We start from the raw sequence: 18,457 nt of genomic DNA on the forward strand, positions 1-18,457 counted from the left end.
TGAACATCAAATAATTACATTAAAATATGGAGAGTACTTCTATGTTTATCTACATAATATGGCCGAGGTCAAGAAAAAAATGGCTGATTGCCGCTGCTGCCTAGTGCATGCCCAATTGTTTGCTTGTGTTGGCCTTTTCTTAGAAAACTTCTCAAACACGATTACCAATATTGATATAATTTTTTGTTGTTTATACCAGCGGTTTCTTGAGATTATTTCCTATTAGAAAGAAGACATGCGGTTTCTATTTATATACTCTTGGGACCTGTCAGAATTTTTTTGTACTAAATATGTTAAAGAAAAGCCAGTGTCAACAACAACAGTAAGGCAAATAAGACAAAAGAAGAAGTTATCTCCTCTCGGTTGTGACATGATAATAGCGGGTTGAAGGCAATAAGAGTAAAATAGAACCAGAATAGTTCAAGGTTATATAGAAACAAACTAAAACCTAACCAATGTATGAGAGATTTCGAAAGAACAGGGTCATAGATTGTAATTGAAAATGTGGCTCGCTGTTTAGGCAGAAAGATGAGCAAAGGCTAAACACCATTTTTAAGACACCTACTGAGAGTAAGTCACAATATGTAATGATAAGTGGTCGGGCCTACTGCTAACAGCACTCTACGCTCTGAAAAGTTTGGAGTGTTATAAATAACTAGAGTGTTGGAGTAAGTTAAAGTTACTTATCCTTTTCACAAGTTGATGTTTCTCTCTGGAGTCATTACCGTTCTGTTTCGTGCTCAGCACATGTGCATGTGTGTGGAATCGTCAGAAGGAAGTGGAATTTAGTCGGCCGTGTCAATTTGTATTTCCTGCCATGTGCTCAGTCCGGTCAGTTCCTTAGTCTTGTTTTGAGCACCAACTGTAGACCTTAACAGTGTTAATATGGCTATCAAGAATTCAGTCTATTAGCTATGACTGTGAACTTAATAGCCAATGAAGCTGCTTATAGAAAGCGAAACGCAGTGACACAGCATTTTTCTTCTCTTGAAGAGCGATCTACCAGTAGCGCACCTTTTTCTGAGTTGAACAGATCGCAGCAAGAGCGTTTCGGAAAACCTTTGTTCTCACACCCAGATAGCTCGCTCCCAAAAAGGCGATCTAACAAGTGTATATACACTGGGTTCAGGGGCCAGAGGGTTTACTCTCTTATATTCATACCTAAGGGCATGAAGAAAAAAAAACGTTTTAGTGGTGTTTACTGGTGGCCAGACACTCTAGAGTGTTTTCATAAAAAAGGTATGTTTTTTAGTTTGGTGCATTGGATAGGGGCCAAACATGTCTCATTGAGTTCCACGCAGTGGAAAGGGGTATTCATGAGCGAAAAAAGGGGCGATTAATTTGATAGAGGGTAGTTTTTATTAATGTGTAAGTCAGTGGAAAGGGTGTATTTTATAACATCTCAGACTAGCCTTTGGGAATGAATAGAAGAGAGTGAATCCTCGAGGGTTCAGAACTCATTATTAAAATACTGTGTCTCTCATTAACCATGACATCTGATGGCATAGAGCCTTAGATACTAAATCAACCACCTTCAAACAGGAGATACAATAGCTCTTCTTCCATGTATTTCATCACTTGTTTGAATTGTACATTGAGTATTAGTACCGGTGTTCAATGGAGTACAATGAAAAATTTATAAAAATGTATAACAAAAATAACTTCTAAATTCTTGAGCATTAATCCTTTGGTGTGTCAAGATAAAAATTCTTCTCCTAACTTGCTTATTTATGTTAAACTTATGAAAATAATTAATTATAATATCTAAAGTATTGTCTGGTCAAGTACAATAGCGGAAGTGCCTGTAGTTCTGGCTCCCTCTTTGTCATAGATTCCTACTTGCGTTTAACATTAATTGATGGATATTCCTTGGGCCTGAGGCCCTGCTGTGACTTGAATCTTTCAAACTGGTCATTTTCCGCTTTAGTCATGATGCTGTTTAAAGCATAAATGGCTCTCCTTTGCTGTTTCCTGAGATCTTGTTCTCTCTCTTTTGCTTCTCGCATGTCATTCTTCAGTTTGTCAATTTGCTTTACTAAAATAAAAAATCATTTAAAGATGAACTTCCATAAAATTTTAGTAGATTTTAATCATAAATATAATAAATTCTATTATATAGTTTATATAAATGTAGATATATAAATCCTATTAGATAGTTTATATACATGTAGATATATAAACCTTATTATATAGTTTATATACATGTAGATATATAAACCCTATTATATAGTTTATATACGTGTAGATATATAAACCCTATTAGATATTTTATATATGTGTAGATATATAAACCTTATTATGTAGTTTATATACATGTAGATATATAAACCTTTTTATATAGTTTATATACATGTAGATATATAAACCCTATTATATAGTTTATATACATGTAGATATATAAACCCTATTATATAGTTTATATACATGTAGATATATAAACCCTATTATATAGTTTATATACATGTAGATATATAAACCTTTTTATATAGTTTATATACATGTAGATATATAAACCCTATTATATAGTTTATATACATGTAGATATATAAACCCTATTATATAGTTTATATACGTGTAGATATATAAACTCTATTAGATATTTTATATACATGTAGATATATAAATCCTATTAGATAGTTTAAATACACGTTGATATATAAACCTTATTATATAGAGTTTATTATATCTATGATTTTAATACACAGAAAGAATTGCTATTATTCTATAATTTGTGATTGTTTTTGATATTTGACGTGATCTAATGGCCAGGATGTTTCAAGATTAAAATATACAAAACTTGATCGTAGTTGAAAGACTCAGAAGAGAAATATATGCAAAGTGTGTCACTAGTTGCTATCATTACTATATCCACTATATTGATATCCACTATTGCGTTAAGTTGCAGTGTTACGAGTCTGCATTCTGTTGGTCTCTTTGCAGCTATAGATGTCATAATCACACTTTCGCTTGATCTGAACATTATGATCATGATCAAGTTTGGTTGATGTTAATCTTAAAACATCCTGGCAGTCAGATCACCTCAAACATCAAAAACAACCACAAACGATAAAAAATACTGATACTTTCTGATAAAATCAACTAAAATTTTGTGTATGTTTATGTTTAAATATGAAGCGGTGAAAACAATTAATAACTATTATTAATTACTGCAGAAGTTTTTTTATAGGTTTCTGTTTGCTTATGAATGTATTACACTGAAGCAAACTTGTTATCTCATGAGGTTCAATGGCAGCTGTTCTGTTTACGATTTGATGCTTTTCATCCATTTTTGACAAGTCACTATATCAAAATGCCACAATTGTTTTCTGTTTGCTACATGAATTGTTTAAAAGCAAATCACCAGAACTATTGAATATAAAGTTTCTAAAAATGTTCATGCAAAATGTTAAAAATGTAAAATGATATTAAGCATGAATAATAGAATAATAAATTGAATAAAATTTAGTTACCTCTTTCTTTTTCATTTTCCACCTTTTTCATTATTTTTAGTTTAGATTTGATTTGCTGCTTGGCCTAAAATGAGTAACAGTAATGGCATGTGTCAGCGAGTGTCACACCTGTGGCTAAGAAGCTCCTAAATAACATCTATTTTTGATTACATTGATTACTGGCCCACAGGCTTCAAGTAATGCCAATACATGAAGTTAGTTGCAAGGATGAAGGTTTTCATAGACAAATCCTTTTCTTGCAGTGTTGAACTAGTACTGTTGCTAAATATTTGATTGGAAGCTATTCTGAAACATGGAGAACATCACTCACAAGGAGTGGTACAACAGAATAATTAACTTATAGAATCAAGCAATAATTTTACAAACATAACTCTGCAGAATAATTAATATTATAAATGTATTTAATTCACTAATATAATAAATACATTTAGTTAGGCAATTAGTTTAGGGTTTTTAACAACTAGCGGACAGTCAAAGCAAGCCTTCCACACTAAAGTTACTGAAGTGAAGTAAAAGTCACTCACCAAGTTATCTGAGAGACTTGGCACGTATTCAAACTTTTTTAACATCTCGAGACTGGGAGTACATGGTGGTGCAGATGGCTGGGTAGAGTCGGACCTCTCGTTTCCCATACCAGCGCTTATGTCAGCTGATTGCTTTTGCGAAAGGTATATCTGAAGAAAATGTGAGGAGCATATATGAATAGAATCAGTACATGAATATGCCCATTTTCATGAATAGAAATACACTTCATCACAATTATTACTTTTACAACTCTGAAATGATAAAACATAAATTAAGAAATCTTCAACTAAGTATCAACACCACCTCTTAGAACTTGTCCTTCTTGTGACAGAATTATTATTTCACATGAATGTTTGATGTGATTACAGCAGCTAGCTTGAAATATACACACAGTAAACACTCGTGTACTGCGGTATCACGTAAGCTAACTGTAATCTGTGTAATTCAAGAAAGATAGAGCCATATTTAATATTACCAACGCTTACGTACTCGTACACACATACATGTATATACTGGTAGAGAAAACAGCTTTCAAAAAGCTTTCTTTTTCGATGACCTCACTAGTTAATCGGTGAATGAAATGCTCAAATAAAAGCAGAGTGTTTATAATACCCCAAGTATGTTTCTTTATTACTATTAGTCATTGTAAATGATAGCTTTAATTAATGCACTGCATTATAAATACTAGCAGTACTCACCTTAACTGCTTTGTTATTGGAGGTAGTAAATTCTGGTTTACCATGACTGTTAGCATTCAAGTAGTGTCTTCGTTTTGAACTATTTCTTTGTAGCTTTACCCCGATGTTACTTCTGTCGGTTTTAGAAATATTCTTCATATTGAGGGTCGAAGCTTTTGTGTTTTCCTTTGCTACTGAGCGCGGTGAGCTGCCCTTAATAGACAGTTTGTCGGAAGTGTTCATATTATGACTCTGTGTATTAGCACCTGCATTTCCTTTCGCTGAGTTCTGGTTCAGTTGATATGCATGTTTTGAGTTCTGAAAAAAAGTGATATAGTAATAAATAATAAAATACCGTGTAACTAGTATAATAATTATAAACAAATAATAAAACAATACATAAATATTATAACAATTACAAATAGATAAAAATAATACATAAATAATATAGTAATTATAAACAAACAATAAAATAATATGTGAATAATATAGCAATTATAATTAAGTAATAAAGCAATATATAAATAATGTAATAATTATAAATAAATGCTAAATTAACATATAAATAATATATTAATGGTAAATAAATAATATATAGTAATAAAGATTATTCAGTTATAAAGCAATGTCTACAAACATTACCACTTCACAGAACACAAACATCATAATATTTTAATAAAATTTTGGTGGAATAACACTTATGAATGTTAATAAACAGTTTGACTCTGCCTGCGTGTTTAGTGTAAAACTATAACCTTCACTCAAAACTGGTATATACAGTTGAGAATATGATTGCATGATTAGTATCCCATATAAGCTAGTTATATCAGAGCCTGTTTGATAGAATGTTAGCTCAAATCAATCATATTGATACATATATTGGGTTAGAACGGTGATTTCTCAACCTTCAACTTGTGCAAACAGCTTCAACTACCGACCTAAAACTGTAAAATTATTTCAAATGCTAATTGCTAAGTTATATCGTTGGTTTGAGAAATGATGTTATTTTTTGAGATCTTTGTTTCCTAAAAATATTAATGAAGTCTTAAGTCATAGAATTATGTTCGCTAGAGAGAAAATACCAGTAATTCCACAAATTATGTTAATTTTTTTGGTTGCTGATCCAATAAAAGCCATGCAACATTCTATGTAATGAGTGAAATTTATAGAAAAAAGTCTAGAGTCTGTATGTTTCATATTGCTAACAAGTATCTAAGCGACATATAGAAGTGATGTAACATGACAAATAACTATCTGAAGTGTTTATTAATGAATGGTACACATCATTGAGAGTTACCTTCCATTGGTTACCTCTCATTTGCCAATGAGAGTTGCCTTTCATTGGCAGAAAAAATAGAATAAAAAAAGACTGAAACAGTGCATCAATTACGGATTGACAGCTGTCAATTTACCCAACCTTTGGCTAACTGCCATTTTTGCATTTTAATTTATAAGCCAATCTTGTTTTCTGTTTACTTATTTTTCTATACACAATTAAATGCAATAAATGAATAAAAGGATTAATCAATTAATCAAATAGACCAAAGTGTAGTTCAATAAAAGAAGTGGAAGTTTCATAGAGTTACCCTGCCCTCTTTAGATATGAGGGTTTCAAATAAAGTAATGTCTATTAGTACAAAGCTCGCTAATCTAAAAACTGTACATCGTATGAAGGTTTATACAACAGGTAGAAAGAAGATTGTGTATCATTTTAGACCTACTATTTGTACCTGTTGTATACATCATATCATCTACATTGACATCTACATACTAGATGTACATAATTAATAAACATGGGGAGAGCGAAAGGAGCAAGGACAATAGCTGTACTTACGGAGAAAGGGCTGAGATCAATAGTTTGACTATTCTTCATAGAAGTTGTTGTATTTGTTGTCTTCAGCGCAGAAAATCTCTCATTCAATACATTGACTCCACCTGATGGATATACAGTTTATTCAATATATTGACTATACCTGATGGATATACAGTTTATTCAATATATTGACTCTACCTGATGGATATACAGTTTATTCAATATATTGACTCTACCTGATGAATATACAGTTTATTCAATATATTGACTCTACCTGATGGATATACAATTTATTCAATACATTGACTCCACCTGATGGATATACAGTTTATTCAATATATTGACTCTACCTGATGGATATACAGTTTATTCAATATATTGACTCTACCTGATGGATATACAATTTATTCAATACATTGACTCCACCTGATGGATATACAGTTTATTCAATATATTGACTATACCTGATGGATATACAGTTTATTCAATATATTGACTCTACCTGATGGATATACAATTTATTCAATACATTGACTCCACCTGATGGATATACAGTTTATTCAATATATTGACTATACCTGATGGATATACAGTTTATTCAATATATTGACTATACCTGATGGATATACAATTTATTCAATATATTGACTCCACCTGATGGATATACAGTTTATTCAATATATTGACTATACCTGATGGATATACAGTTTATTCAATATATTGACTATACCTGATGGATATACAGTTTATTCAATATATTGACTCTACTTGATGGATATACAGTTTATTCAATATATTGACTCCACCTGATGGATATACAGTTTATTCAATATATTGACTCCACCTGATGGATATACAGTTTATTCAATATATTGACTATACCTGATGGATATACAGTTTATTCAATATATTGACTATACCTGATGGATATACAGTTTATTCAATATATTGACTCTACCTGATGGATATACAATTTATTCAATACATTGACTCCACCTGATGGATATACAGTTTATTCAATATATTGACTATACCTGATGGATATACAGTTTATTCAATATATTGACTCTACCTGATGGATATACAGTTTATTCAATACATTGACTCTACTTGATGGATATGCAGTTTATTCAATACATTGACTCCACCTGATGGATATAGTTTATTCAATACATTGACCCTACCTGATAGATAAACAGTTTATTCAATATATCGACTCTACCTGATGGATATATAATGTATTCAATACATTGACTCTACTTGATGGATATACAATTTATTCAATACATTGACCCTACCTGATAGATAAACAGTTTATTCAATATATTGACTCTACCTGATGGATATACAGTTTATTCAATACAGTGACTCTACCTGATGGATATACAGTTTATTCAATATATTGACTCCACTTGATGAATATACAGTTTATCCAATACATTGACTTTACCTGATGGATATACAGTTTATTCAATATATTGACTCTACCTGATAGATATAGTTTATTCAATACATTGACTCCACCTGAAGTATATGTAGTTTATTCAATACATTGACTCCACCTGAGGTATATATAGTTTATTCAATACATTATTCAATAATGTACTTTGACTTCAACTAAAAAATATTACTTACATTTAGTACGATGACCTTGCTTTAAAGTTATATAGTATGTGAACAATGTTCGCTATGTCAACACTTTCTAGAATAGGTCATTACATAGTGAAGTCAACATTTGAAACTTAAATAACTGATTGCCCTCACCAATGCTGAAGGATTCATCCGCCTGACTTATAACTATTCCTGAGCTTGTGTGAAGTAAAGCTGCCGCATTCAGCAACTTTCTCTCATACTGGGATTTGGGTCGAATGGTAAATTTGTCTGGTATTGACCTTCTATGCCTAGCACCAATGCTCAACGTCGGACTAGTACCTATCATACACAAAATGAACAGTATATACACACGTACAACATTTCTTTTAGATTATAAATTGCTGTATGTAGAAAAGGTCATTGCAAAACATGACGATGGGTTAAAAAGTCAAAAAGTAAACTCATCCCTAAACATGTTCATTTATGATTGTCCAACTTTTGAGTAGCGCAAACATGTATCTAGATGTTTGATGTTGAAAATAAGCCACATCATAATAAAAATGACTGTGTACAACATGGAAACGCAAAGGACAGCAAGATAACTTTTAAAAGTTGTCAAAACTCAAAATTTGCAAAGCAAGAAAACTCTGCTTTTTCTCATTACATCTAAATGAGCATTCGGCAGCAGAAAGTCCAACTGAATTGTTCTTAGTCATTATTGGTACAGTGTAACACAATACATAACGCCTTTCTAATTGTGAATCTTTAATCTGCTGCATTCTACTTTTTTGAGTCTATTCATTAAGCTTTCTTTGCAACTATTCCTTACCCTTGTGAGTAATATATATTTTTTGATTACAATTGAATGTTCATTTTCCTTCAACTTTCTTGTTTTAAAACTTTGTCAATAAATCTACAAAAGTGCTCAAGTTATTTTCAAGCATTCTATAAATGTTTCATAAGAATAGTTTTCTTACGATTATTACAAATGAGAATTGCTTTGTTGGAGTTATTTTGTAACTTTTTGTTATGACCAAAATACATTGTTCATTGAAATATTTCATTAGCCAAGTTAATTATTAATTTATAAAACTACAGCATAAATTAAATGTTTAGTAGTAATAAATAGATTACACAAATTTTACCAAAAGATTTGAACATACAAATCAAAAAAGTATAATTTGGTGGTGTATAAAGATACATTACATAATGTAAAAAATAGTTTCCTATTTCTTACAATACATTTTCAATATCTCAAACAAAGCGCTATCAAATGAAAAAATTTAGATGGCAGCAAATTTCTCCCGATAATCAACTGTATCAAAGATGAACTTATCTATATATATATGTATATAGTCTTATGTAAACAAGCCAGCCAAAATATCTCAAAAATTTTTTTAGCTACTAGTAAAGCAGCAATGATATAACAAACAACGTACCTGTGTTATATTTGATGGATGGTAAGACATCACTGCTTATGTTCATAGCTGCTAGACAGAACTTGCTTTACCTTTTTTGTTTACATGTTTGACCAACCAGAAGAAGCCACCAATCTAAAAATTAATGCGTATATATATATATATATATATATATATATATATATATATATATATATATATATATATATATATATATATATATATATATATATATATATATATATATATCATTTTGACCAAACAACTTTAAAAATTACGCGCATGTTTCATGAGCTACTTTTCAGCTAGCAGTGGTTCCATTGTAAATAAAGTGATTGCATGAAAGGCCAGTAGATCTGATTGAATAAAAAAAACTAAAAATAATGGAAAGCTTTGTAGCACTTGAAAATTGTGTTGATTAGTTACCAGTTGCTTAGTTTTCCAACACCTTACATTACATCATGGTATTGTACCAAGCATTGACATTAAAGTTCCTTATGAAAATGTGACTTCTAGAAAATAATAAATCGTTTTATACTTGATTCCTTTTGCATTCACATTGTTTTAAATTAAAAAAGCTAATGAAGTTCAGTTTAATCATAATAACATTGATTGAAAAGCACATTTTAAAATAGAAGCAGGCATAAATTATTGGTGGCATGATGATAGCTTTCGACAATTTAACCAAGGGTTGTTCTTTATTTCTACTAAAGAACTAGAACAATCCAAACATTTTTGAACTCAGTTAAGGTAGTGCATATGTAAGTTAAAAATCGAACTAATGGTTGTAAAACTGATTTGAAACTAAGTAATCTATGCGGTACATACCTGCTCGGATTTCCTATCTTAGACACTAAACGTCTGATGATATACTTGGCGCTGCAATAATTATCGTTACTACAGTAACATTGACCTCCTACACAAATTTTGGAGAGAGCCTTATTGCAATCAAAGAGACGTTACGACCCTAAGATCGCCACGCCAAAATGCGACTACATGTAGTACTTCCTGTATTAACCTTTTTGCCTCTTGTTCTGCTAGTATTTAACGTTATTAATTCTTCGCTAATGCACCAAAGGTGATATTTATTCAAATGTAGCCTATAGTTATTTATAACGATAGAACTTTACAATCATCTGCAGATTAGTGAGCAGATATTGGGTAAGGCAAATGTTTATGACCATATCGAAAAAATATTTATAAATACTCGCAAAGAGTATTTCAATATTGATACCATTAATGTTATTATAATTTTTTTGTTGCTGTGAGCTACGAGTTTTTAATGTAACCAGTGATTGATTTATGTAATGTAAATAGCGTTTTAGTAACTCTAATATAGCTCTATTAAAACACTCTGCGCCGTACTCTCAATGACACTCCGTGATCAATTACCCTCAATGAAAACGTTAATGGATTTTTGTCGTGAAAGCATTGTAGCAATATGCGTTAACAATCTATACGCCTGCTACAGGTATCTGATTAAAAATAAAATTATGGGCAACATGGGGCTTTCTGCTAGTTAGATATAAAAACTATCACCACATATGATGTCTGCGCTCAAACTATATTTAATTGTGATAAAGAATTATTAATGGAAACGTGTCTATGTCTATTAGCTTGATCATTCACTGTTATAATATTCAGTTTCAGGTGGCAATTACCAAAAAACTAAGTTACTAATAGAAGTAAATAACTTCTACTATTTTTGTCCAATGGTTTTAGATTAAGGCCTTTAGGCCCTACCACATCTGTTATTGCCATTGACAAAATGACAATTTTTTTGCTATTCGTGCTCAACATGGCGATTTTGTTAAATTATATCAAATACATTCAAATTAGACATACCAGAGCGGAAACATCTATGGTCAAAAACTCCTGAATAGCGACGCAAAATTTATTAACAAATATTTTAATTAGTCCTGAAGTTTTGTCATAGTTTAAAACTGCTTGTTAAGTTACATTAATACCTCTTTTATTTTGATCAATGTATAATGACTTTGAACATTTATGGTTAACTTTGGGTATTATTGACAGCGTTGAATCTATTACAAGGTTACAGAAAATGTAGTGAAGGGTGGTTATCTCAAATAACTCAAATTTTCTTCTTGTATTTCTGCTCCAAATTGCCATTAAATTCTTCGGTAGTTACTCTCTCATGAATAACAGTTAATTAGGCAATGTTGAAGCAATCTTTTTGTAATGGCAGCTACTTTTTCCCATTTTTAAAATGATACTAGTATCTAATGTTGATAATGAAGTTATTAGTTGCCCACTCTATCTGCATTCATTACTTGTTGTTTTATGTACCTCAATAATGTCAACTACCACAAGATCCTTCTTTTTTTCTATTGCTAAGCATTTGCCTAGTTGACATCTTGTGACATTGTATCACTATGTACAGTTGAATAAAGTGACATAACTACCATATTGAAAATGCTATGGGCAGTGCCGATATTTCTTCCATGTAAGCTGAGAAATGATGCAGTGCTGTATTTTTTTAGTTGCAGAGTAGTAGGCTGTCAGGTGTTCAGTATTCATGTACCTAACTGCCCACTTGTCATTAGACTCATGGTTAGGTAAGCAAATGGAACAGAGTGTCTGTTTATTCAATACCCAGAACATCATCCATAGCACTACAGGGATTTTATTGGTTTCATGAACTATTCCTTATACCAGCCGGATATTGAGTAAAAGGTAACCAACATATTAGCTAAAACTTATAAAACATAATTTTTTTTTCAATAATTTTTGCCCCACTTGATGTCCTCAAACGTGTGAAGAGTCCCAATTTTTTATTTGGTAGCTTTTACCTGTTTGATTTCTTACAATCTTTACTATAATATGAGCCATGGTCATCCGTCTGTCTGAAGCTTAAAGGTTGACTTGCAACAAAATTTACATTATAGTTATTTGGTATCAAAAGGTTCACCATGTCTTACTCTACTGTGTTGTAGATTCAAAATATGTAGAAATGTGATTACAAGCTTTTAAAAGTTCAAAAAACGAACAGTTGATTGCAGCCATCTAGAAAACACCATAGGTTGGAATCCCTCTCAAAACGGCTCAAATGGGACGTAGTTGAACACGACGTGCTTCTGTTTACACTTTCATGCAGCCACATTCGTCGAAATATTTTCACAAATAAACTTCACACATTCAATAAAACCATGTGTATTGTCCTTATGCGTCTATTTCATTATCATTGTAATGCTGTCACTTTGAGCACTGATATCTCAAAACCTAGCATAAAAATCAGTTTAATATTTTAACCTAAGCTTGAGGGGGTGTATATCACTCTCTAATAAACATGAGGAGCCTGTTGGTCACCTGTGATGGTCAAAAAATGCTGCTGAAATGTTTGTGCCATTTGGTGGAAAATATGGGCCACATGATCAGATTATGACTAGATGATTAGTTTAAGCTGAAACGAAACTGTTAAGTAGCGAGCCTCTAAATTTGATGCGGGCTTTCCGGTAGATCCCTAAGTGCTTGTCATAAACTAGTGCTACAAGACGTTTTATATTGAGCCTTTTATTGAACTTTCATTTCATGTGATACCATCACATGTCAAAAAATAACCACGTCGAGTTGAATATGTCATCAAATTGAAGAGATTCCAGCCTACGGCCATTTTTTTAGCTGTTCATTTTTGAGCTTTTAAGAGCTTGTAATCACATTTCCACATATTTTGCACCTACAACACAGCAGCGTAAAACATGGTGAGCCTTTTGATACTAAATAACTGTAACGCGAACTTTGTTGCAAGTCAACTTTTTAAGATTGGGAAAAAAATTGCTTTTAATGGTATTGGAACTCATAATAACTTTACGCTTGCTCCCTTTGAGCCAATTGATAGCCTCTCCGTTTTTTAGAATAATTGTGCAGTTAGTTACTTCCCCTAACGAATCCCCGAACTATCAGGGTACTAGTGCTTTACAACAAGCCAAAAATGTAATAATGCATATAAAGGGATTTATAATATAAAATGTTTGTTTTTACTTTGTTGAGTAATTCTTATTTGGTTTGAGGCAAAAACTTTGTTCAATTTCTCATTTTCTTGGTGAGTAATTTATATTTCGCTTCCAAGGAAACCACTTCTTCTTTTAAAGATAATTGTTTCATTGCTACAGTACGCACTCTTATCTTTGTAATTCGAGTCAAAAGTTCATAAAGAGAGTTAATCAAAAGCGCGCGATTCCACTCCTGATAAAAATAATGTAAACACCACTAATAGCTGACCATTCTTTCAGAAGTTTCCAAGTCACTTTGCATTTGATCTCTATAGTCCAGTCTAAGAAAGTGCAGGAACAATTTTAATCATTACTATTTTTTATTGTCGGTGTTTCATTGATACTTATTAAATGCTTCAATTGTTATTGTAGTGCAATGCCGTTGATTTTTGTATAAAAAAAGTAGTTCTATAGCCTAACGACAAAGTTGTGATACTAAAAAGCATTTTTATTTGACACAATTAACAACTCAATCTCTTTTTTCAGCATGAATTCTAGCTTGTTTTATTAGTTTGATTTCTCTGTTGGAGACATTTGGTATCCCTATCTTTAGTATAAAAAGTCATCAGCTAATAACATTCGTTGCTATTCAAGTGTGTAAATACCCAACAATTGAGAAATTTATACCTTCAACTTGTACCTGCTGAGGTGTGACTGTACATAGTTATGTGTGTACAAAATATTGTTGGCCCTTATTCATTAAGAATATAGGGTATTAATTCACTCAACCAAAGCAACATGTCAACATTACTCTTTAAAACTTCACTAAATACCTTTAGCTTTGATTAACTTGTGCTTTAAAAATAATTTTTGGTGAGTGCGCTAATAAACTTGCTATATTGGAAGTTACAGTAAGGGACAAAATAGTTGTTTTATAGGCTAATTCAGACCAATTTTGTTATCTCAACTTATTGGTTGTCTCTCATCCAGATACTATAGATATTTATATATTAATAGAATGCGTAAACTACTATAAAAAAGGAAATTAAACTCATCAGATTATTACCAGTGTAAGGAATCAGACTGTACATGTACAGTGGACCCTTTTCATATGACATTAATTCGTTCTGGTGTTATTATCGCAAGACGAAAATGTTGTATAGATGGGTATAGAAAACCATAATAATTATTTATTGCAAACACCTCCTGATAAAAATCATCAAAATTTTCTATACGGACTGTACATATTAAAAAATAGTTACAAAATATTATATTAACCTTAATAACTATAGTTACCTACAGTGACTTTGGTGTATTCAGTGTTTATGATCTGCTTATGGTTATGGTTCGTACTTCATCCTTTAATGTTGTTATCAATCTTAGTACCAATAGCTAACGAATTACAGTTATATATCTAGTTATACACGTATAATGTATTAAAGTTTATAGTAAATACCACCTGAATGCCCGGCATTGCCCAGATAATAAAAAAGTCTTTGGACAGAAAATTTATTTGTACTTAACATATAACAACATTTGCCATTCTAACTTTCAAACTACATATCATGAGAAGAGTTTTTTGTGTAGTTGAAATAAATTACGAGAGAAAATAAAAACAGCTCTCAAGGTTTTCAAACTTTGTCAAACAACTAACTTTCAAACTTCATATCATGAGGTAAATGTTTTGTGCAGGTCAAATAACATAATGAAACAACTATAAGGGGTTAAAATGGAAATGCGAAATAATTAGTAAGTGATCGCTAAATTAAGTCTGTTTTGCTGCGATTACAATAAAAGATGATTCGGTAATGATACAATTAGTACGAACTGAGAAAACAAAATAAAAATTCTGAATATGTTAAATTAATAATAACAACTCTTGCATAGAAGTGTGTGTGTGTATAAAAAAGGTTACTGTTCTACCCGAAGCTATTCATCAATACTTTGAAGAAGACGATACTGGTACCTCTTGATACTGGTACAAATGTAAAAATGAGATACCGTACTGTCTTTGTCTGACTGAACGGAGAGAGAATTTCGAGGCTCTTCCTACGGAGATAATACAATTGTCCGCGTGAAAAGAATTGGCCTTGACCGCGGATATAGCAATTGGACCTTACAAAAACCTGAAATTAGAAGTTCAAGAAAAGTTACCGTTATGGTTAACGCTGAACTCGCCATGGCGAGCAATGTATATATTCTAATAACGTATATAATCAGTACACAAATCGACATATAAAAGGTTTGAGATAAATTATTGTTGATATCGTGCGGCAGAACAAATTAGTCCTAAGGAAAAAAAGACGTAGAAGCATTGTGTTGCGGATACTTAGGTCCAAATAGATATAATATATAATATAGATAATAATATATATTGCGCTATATGCACAGCATTTTTAATTATTTTTAATGAAATTAACACACAAATTGAATTTGAAAACTCACCCGATTTGATACGTTACAAGGAATTTTCTATGTAGTAGGAAGCAAAAACTTCACATAAATTTTTTTATGTTATCTGGAATCTACTGTACTGATATTGTGCCATAGTATCTCCTGATTTTGCCGACTTGCATCTTTGCTGCTACGTACACAAGAGTTCATATATAAATTTTGCTACTGTTAAAACTTGGGGATTTAGAAAAATTTTTATATTTAAATAAGTTGTATAAAACAAAACCTAAAATCTACATGAGAAATTGTTCATAACTGATGAATTTATTGCAATAGTAATATAACATGGCTTCTACCAATGAACATTGTGGACTTCAATTCCTTAACAAAAAAATATTTTTCTAATTTTTTTTATATATGGTAATCTGCCTCTCAGCATGGGCTTGCAGGTACCAGAAATTTTCAAATGCTTCATCTGGCTGCAACCAAAGTGTGCTAGACATGAGCACAATGTACGGTCAAACCACTACATACAAATCAGTCTGTTCATAGATATGTTGATGATGGCAAGATAGTTGTGGGATATAAAAAATATTTGTGCAACCAAAAAAATTAGGCTCAATAACAGAACACCCACATTTATGTCAATAACATGACATGTTTTTTGACAGATATTAGATCATCGAATCTACCGTACGGCAAAATCCTCAGTAATATTAAATAATTTGTCAATCACATCATCTTTGACCTAGATGAGCCGATATCCGACTGTATACCTATAACAACAATAATCTGCCTAACTAACCATACTGCTCATTAGCTAACATGCCTCATGATTAAAGTTATTCCATGGCGAGACTAAGCCAGATTAGCCTAAAGCTGAGTCCCATAATCATTTTTGTCAAAATATTTACACTTTACTTCTCTCCTTTAATGACACCAGAGCATTCATTGACAAGTATGTTTTTATGAATTGACGGTATATTAAGTTGTAAAATTCAGACCCAATTTCAATTTTCTTCAATCGGTTCACTATAACTTGTTCTGCTCGCATTCTCACTTATATTGCTGGCATTAGGTTGTTTTTGATGTCTTTCATTTTATTATTGGGGTTTCTCAAAGAGATTTCTCAAAGACGAACATGCAAATGTGGAAAAAATAGTGTCATTTTGACGTTTCGAACTGTCATGTCTGGCTACTGTTGGTCATATTATTTATTTATTGATACCAGTTATTTAAAATTAAAATTTAGACTAAATATAGGTAACTATAGTAAAAGAGTTTTAGTATTATGAAGAGTTTCCACTAGTTTTTATGTTCAATACTGGTTATATTTTTTATAACAGTTATAAAAAATAGAACAGTATAAAACATATTATACTGTTATAATATATAACAGTATAATATGTTTTATACTGGTATATATTAACAGTGTAAAACTGTTAATATATAACAGCTATATACTGTTAATATATATATTTTTTTTAATGTGATTAAGCTCATTGTTTCAAAGTTTGTAAGTTCTGCAATGTTTTTGTTTTAGATCCACTGCTTCCTTAGCGGGTAGTTTGTTTGCGCTTAGTAATGATAACTGGAAATACACTCAAAAATAGGTTCCAAAAATAAACCTCAAGTCCATAAAAAATTCATTATATCTAGTTCTACTTCATTTGTTTTATGTTTTTTTAATAATTACGTTACAATATATGGTATGGAATGCAATCATGTCCTGCTCTCATGCAGACAAATGATTATCACACCAGTGGGAACTTTTACAAGCCCCCCTCCCACATTTTCGAAAGTCAGTTAGTCGTTTTTGCATCAAATGCTCTCCTTTTACATCTTGTCAGACCATAAACATATCATAGTGTTATTTAAAGCTATTAACATATCTATATCACTGTAAGTCAATCTCTGTAGGACATAAGTTGACATGTTGGGCTTTTTTTAACTTTTTATCAACATGAATGGCATCTTTCGTGGTATTAAGTAATTTCTCATAATAGTGTATTATGTAGTATCTAACGTTTTAATCTTAAATTCTCATAAGATTTTAGCATAGTTTAAAAACCGCTTGTTAAGTTAAATGAATGCCTCTTTTATTTTGGTTAATGTGTAACTGGCTTTTATGATGAACTTGGAATCTTATTGACAAAGCTGTATTTATTACAAAGTTACAGAAAATGCAGTGAAGTCAGACTAAATTACTTGTAGAGTTAGCTTCATGTGGTGTGTCATCTCACCTTGATAAGCTTACACTTTCAACATATATTGTGCATCACCAAATAATAGCAAATGTTTAAGTGAGACTGGTAAATCATCACCGTAATAGACAGATTGGCGTTTTCATAAATAAACTTTAATTAATCTGAGACTGGTACTTTTGACTGAGTGGTTGCAATATTCAAACATTGCAAATATTTTTGGTAGGGCACTCTCTATATACACTGTATTTTTACTGGCCTGCATTTTCATGGAAATTTGCCTTTTTTGATAATGGAGTCATCTGTTTAAGAGTTTAAAGGTTGACTTGCAACAAAATACACATTACAGTTATTTGGTATCAGAAGATTCACCATGTCTTACTCTGCTGTGTTGTAGGTGCAAAATATGTGGA

General features: G+C 31.4%; 2 protein-coding genes across 3 annotated transcripts in view; one reads left to right on the forward strand and one right to left on the reverse strand.

Moving 5' to 3' along the window:
* Positions 1-1,546: 1,546 nt before the first annotated feature.
* On the reverse strand, positions 1,547-9,633 carry LOC137404579 (uncharacterized protein DDB_G0288805-like). Its single transcript, XM_068090805.1, has 7 exons — positions 9,518-9,633; positions 8,250-8,417; positions 6,507-6,607; positions 4,694-4,990; positions 3,995-4,144; positions 3,471-3,534; positions 1,547-2,035 (listed from the first exon to the last, which is right to left on the reverse strand). Exons 1-7 carry the CDS (start codon positions 9,561-9,563, stop codon positions 1,836-1,838), a joined length of 1,026 nt encoding a protein of 341 aa, XP_067946906.1. The 5' UTR covers positions 9,564-9,633; the 3' UTR covers positions 1,547-1,835.
* An 875-nt stretch (positions 9,634-10,508) lies between these two features.
* Positions 10,509-18,457, forward strand: part of LOC137403836 (ankyrin-2-like) — a 46,015-nt gene continuing 38,066 nt past the window's right edge. Inside the window, exon 1 of one of the 2 annotated variants that reach the window (XM_068089902.1) lies at positions 10,509-10,574. The gene's annotated coding sequence lies outside the window, so the exon portion shown is untranslated. Of the gene's footprint in view, positions 10,658-18,457 lie in introns of both variants that reach the window. The other variant, XM_068089904.1, reaches the window with a different exon arrangement.

This window comes from Watersipora subatra, chromosome 9 (genome assembly GCF_963576615.1).
Source record: "Watersipora subatra chromosome 9, tzWatSuba1.1, whole genome shotgun sequence".
In the NCBI taxonomy this organism is placed as follows: domain Eukaryota; kingdom Metazoa; phylum Bryozoa; class Gymnolaemata; order Cheilostomatida; family Watersiporidae; genus Watersipora; species Watersipora subatra.

Excerpts from the sequence above, each read along its gene's own strand:
- LOC137404579 (XM_068090805.1), bottom strand. The coding sequence starts at position 9,563 with ATGAACATAAGCAGTGATGTCTTACCATCCATCAAATATAACACAG. Across the intron at positions 4,991-6,506 it reads TTGATCTCAGCCCTTTCTCC|AACTCAAAACATGCATATCA; the intron begins GTAAGTACAGCT and ends ACTTTTTTTCAG. Across the intron at positions 2,036-3,470 it reads GGAAAATGAAAAAGAAAGAG|TAAAGCAAATTGACAAACTG; the intron begins GTAACTAAATTT and ends TTTTTATTTTAG.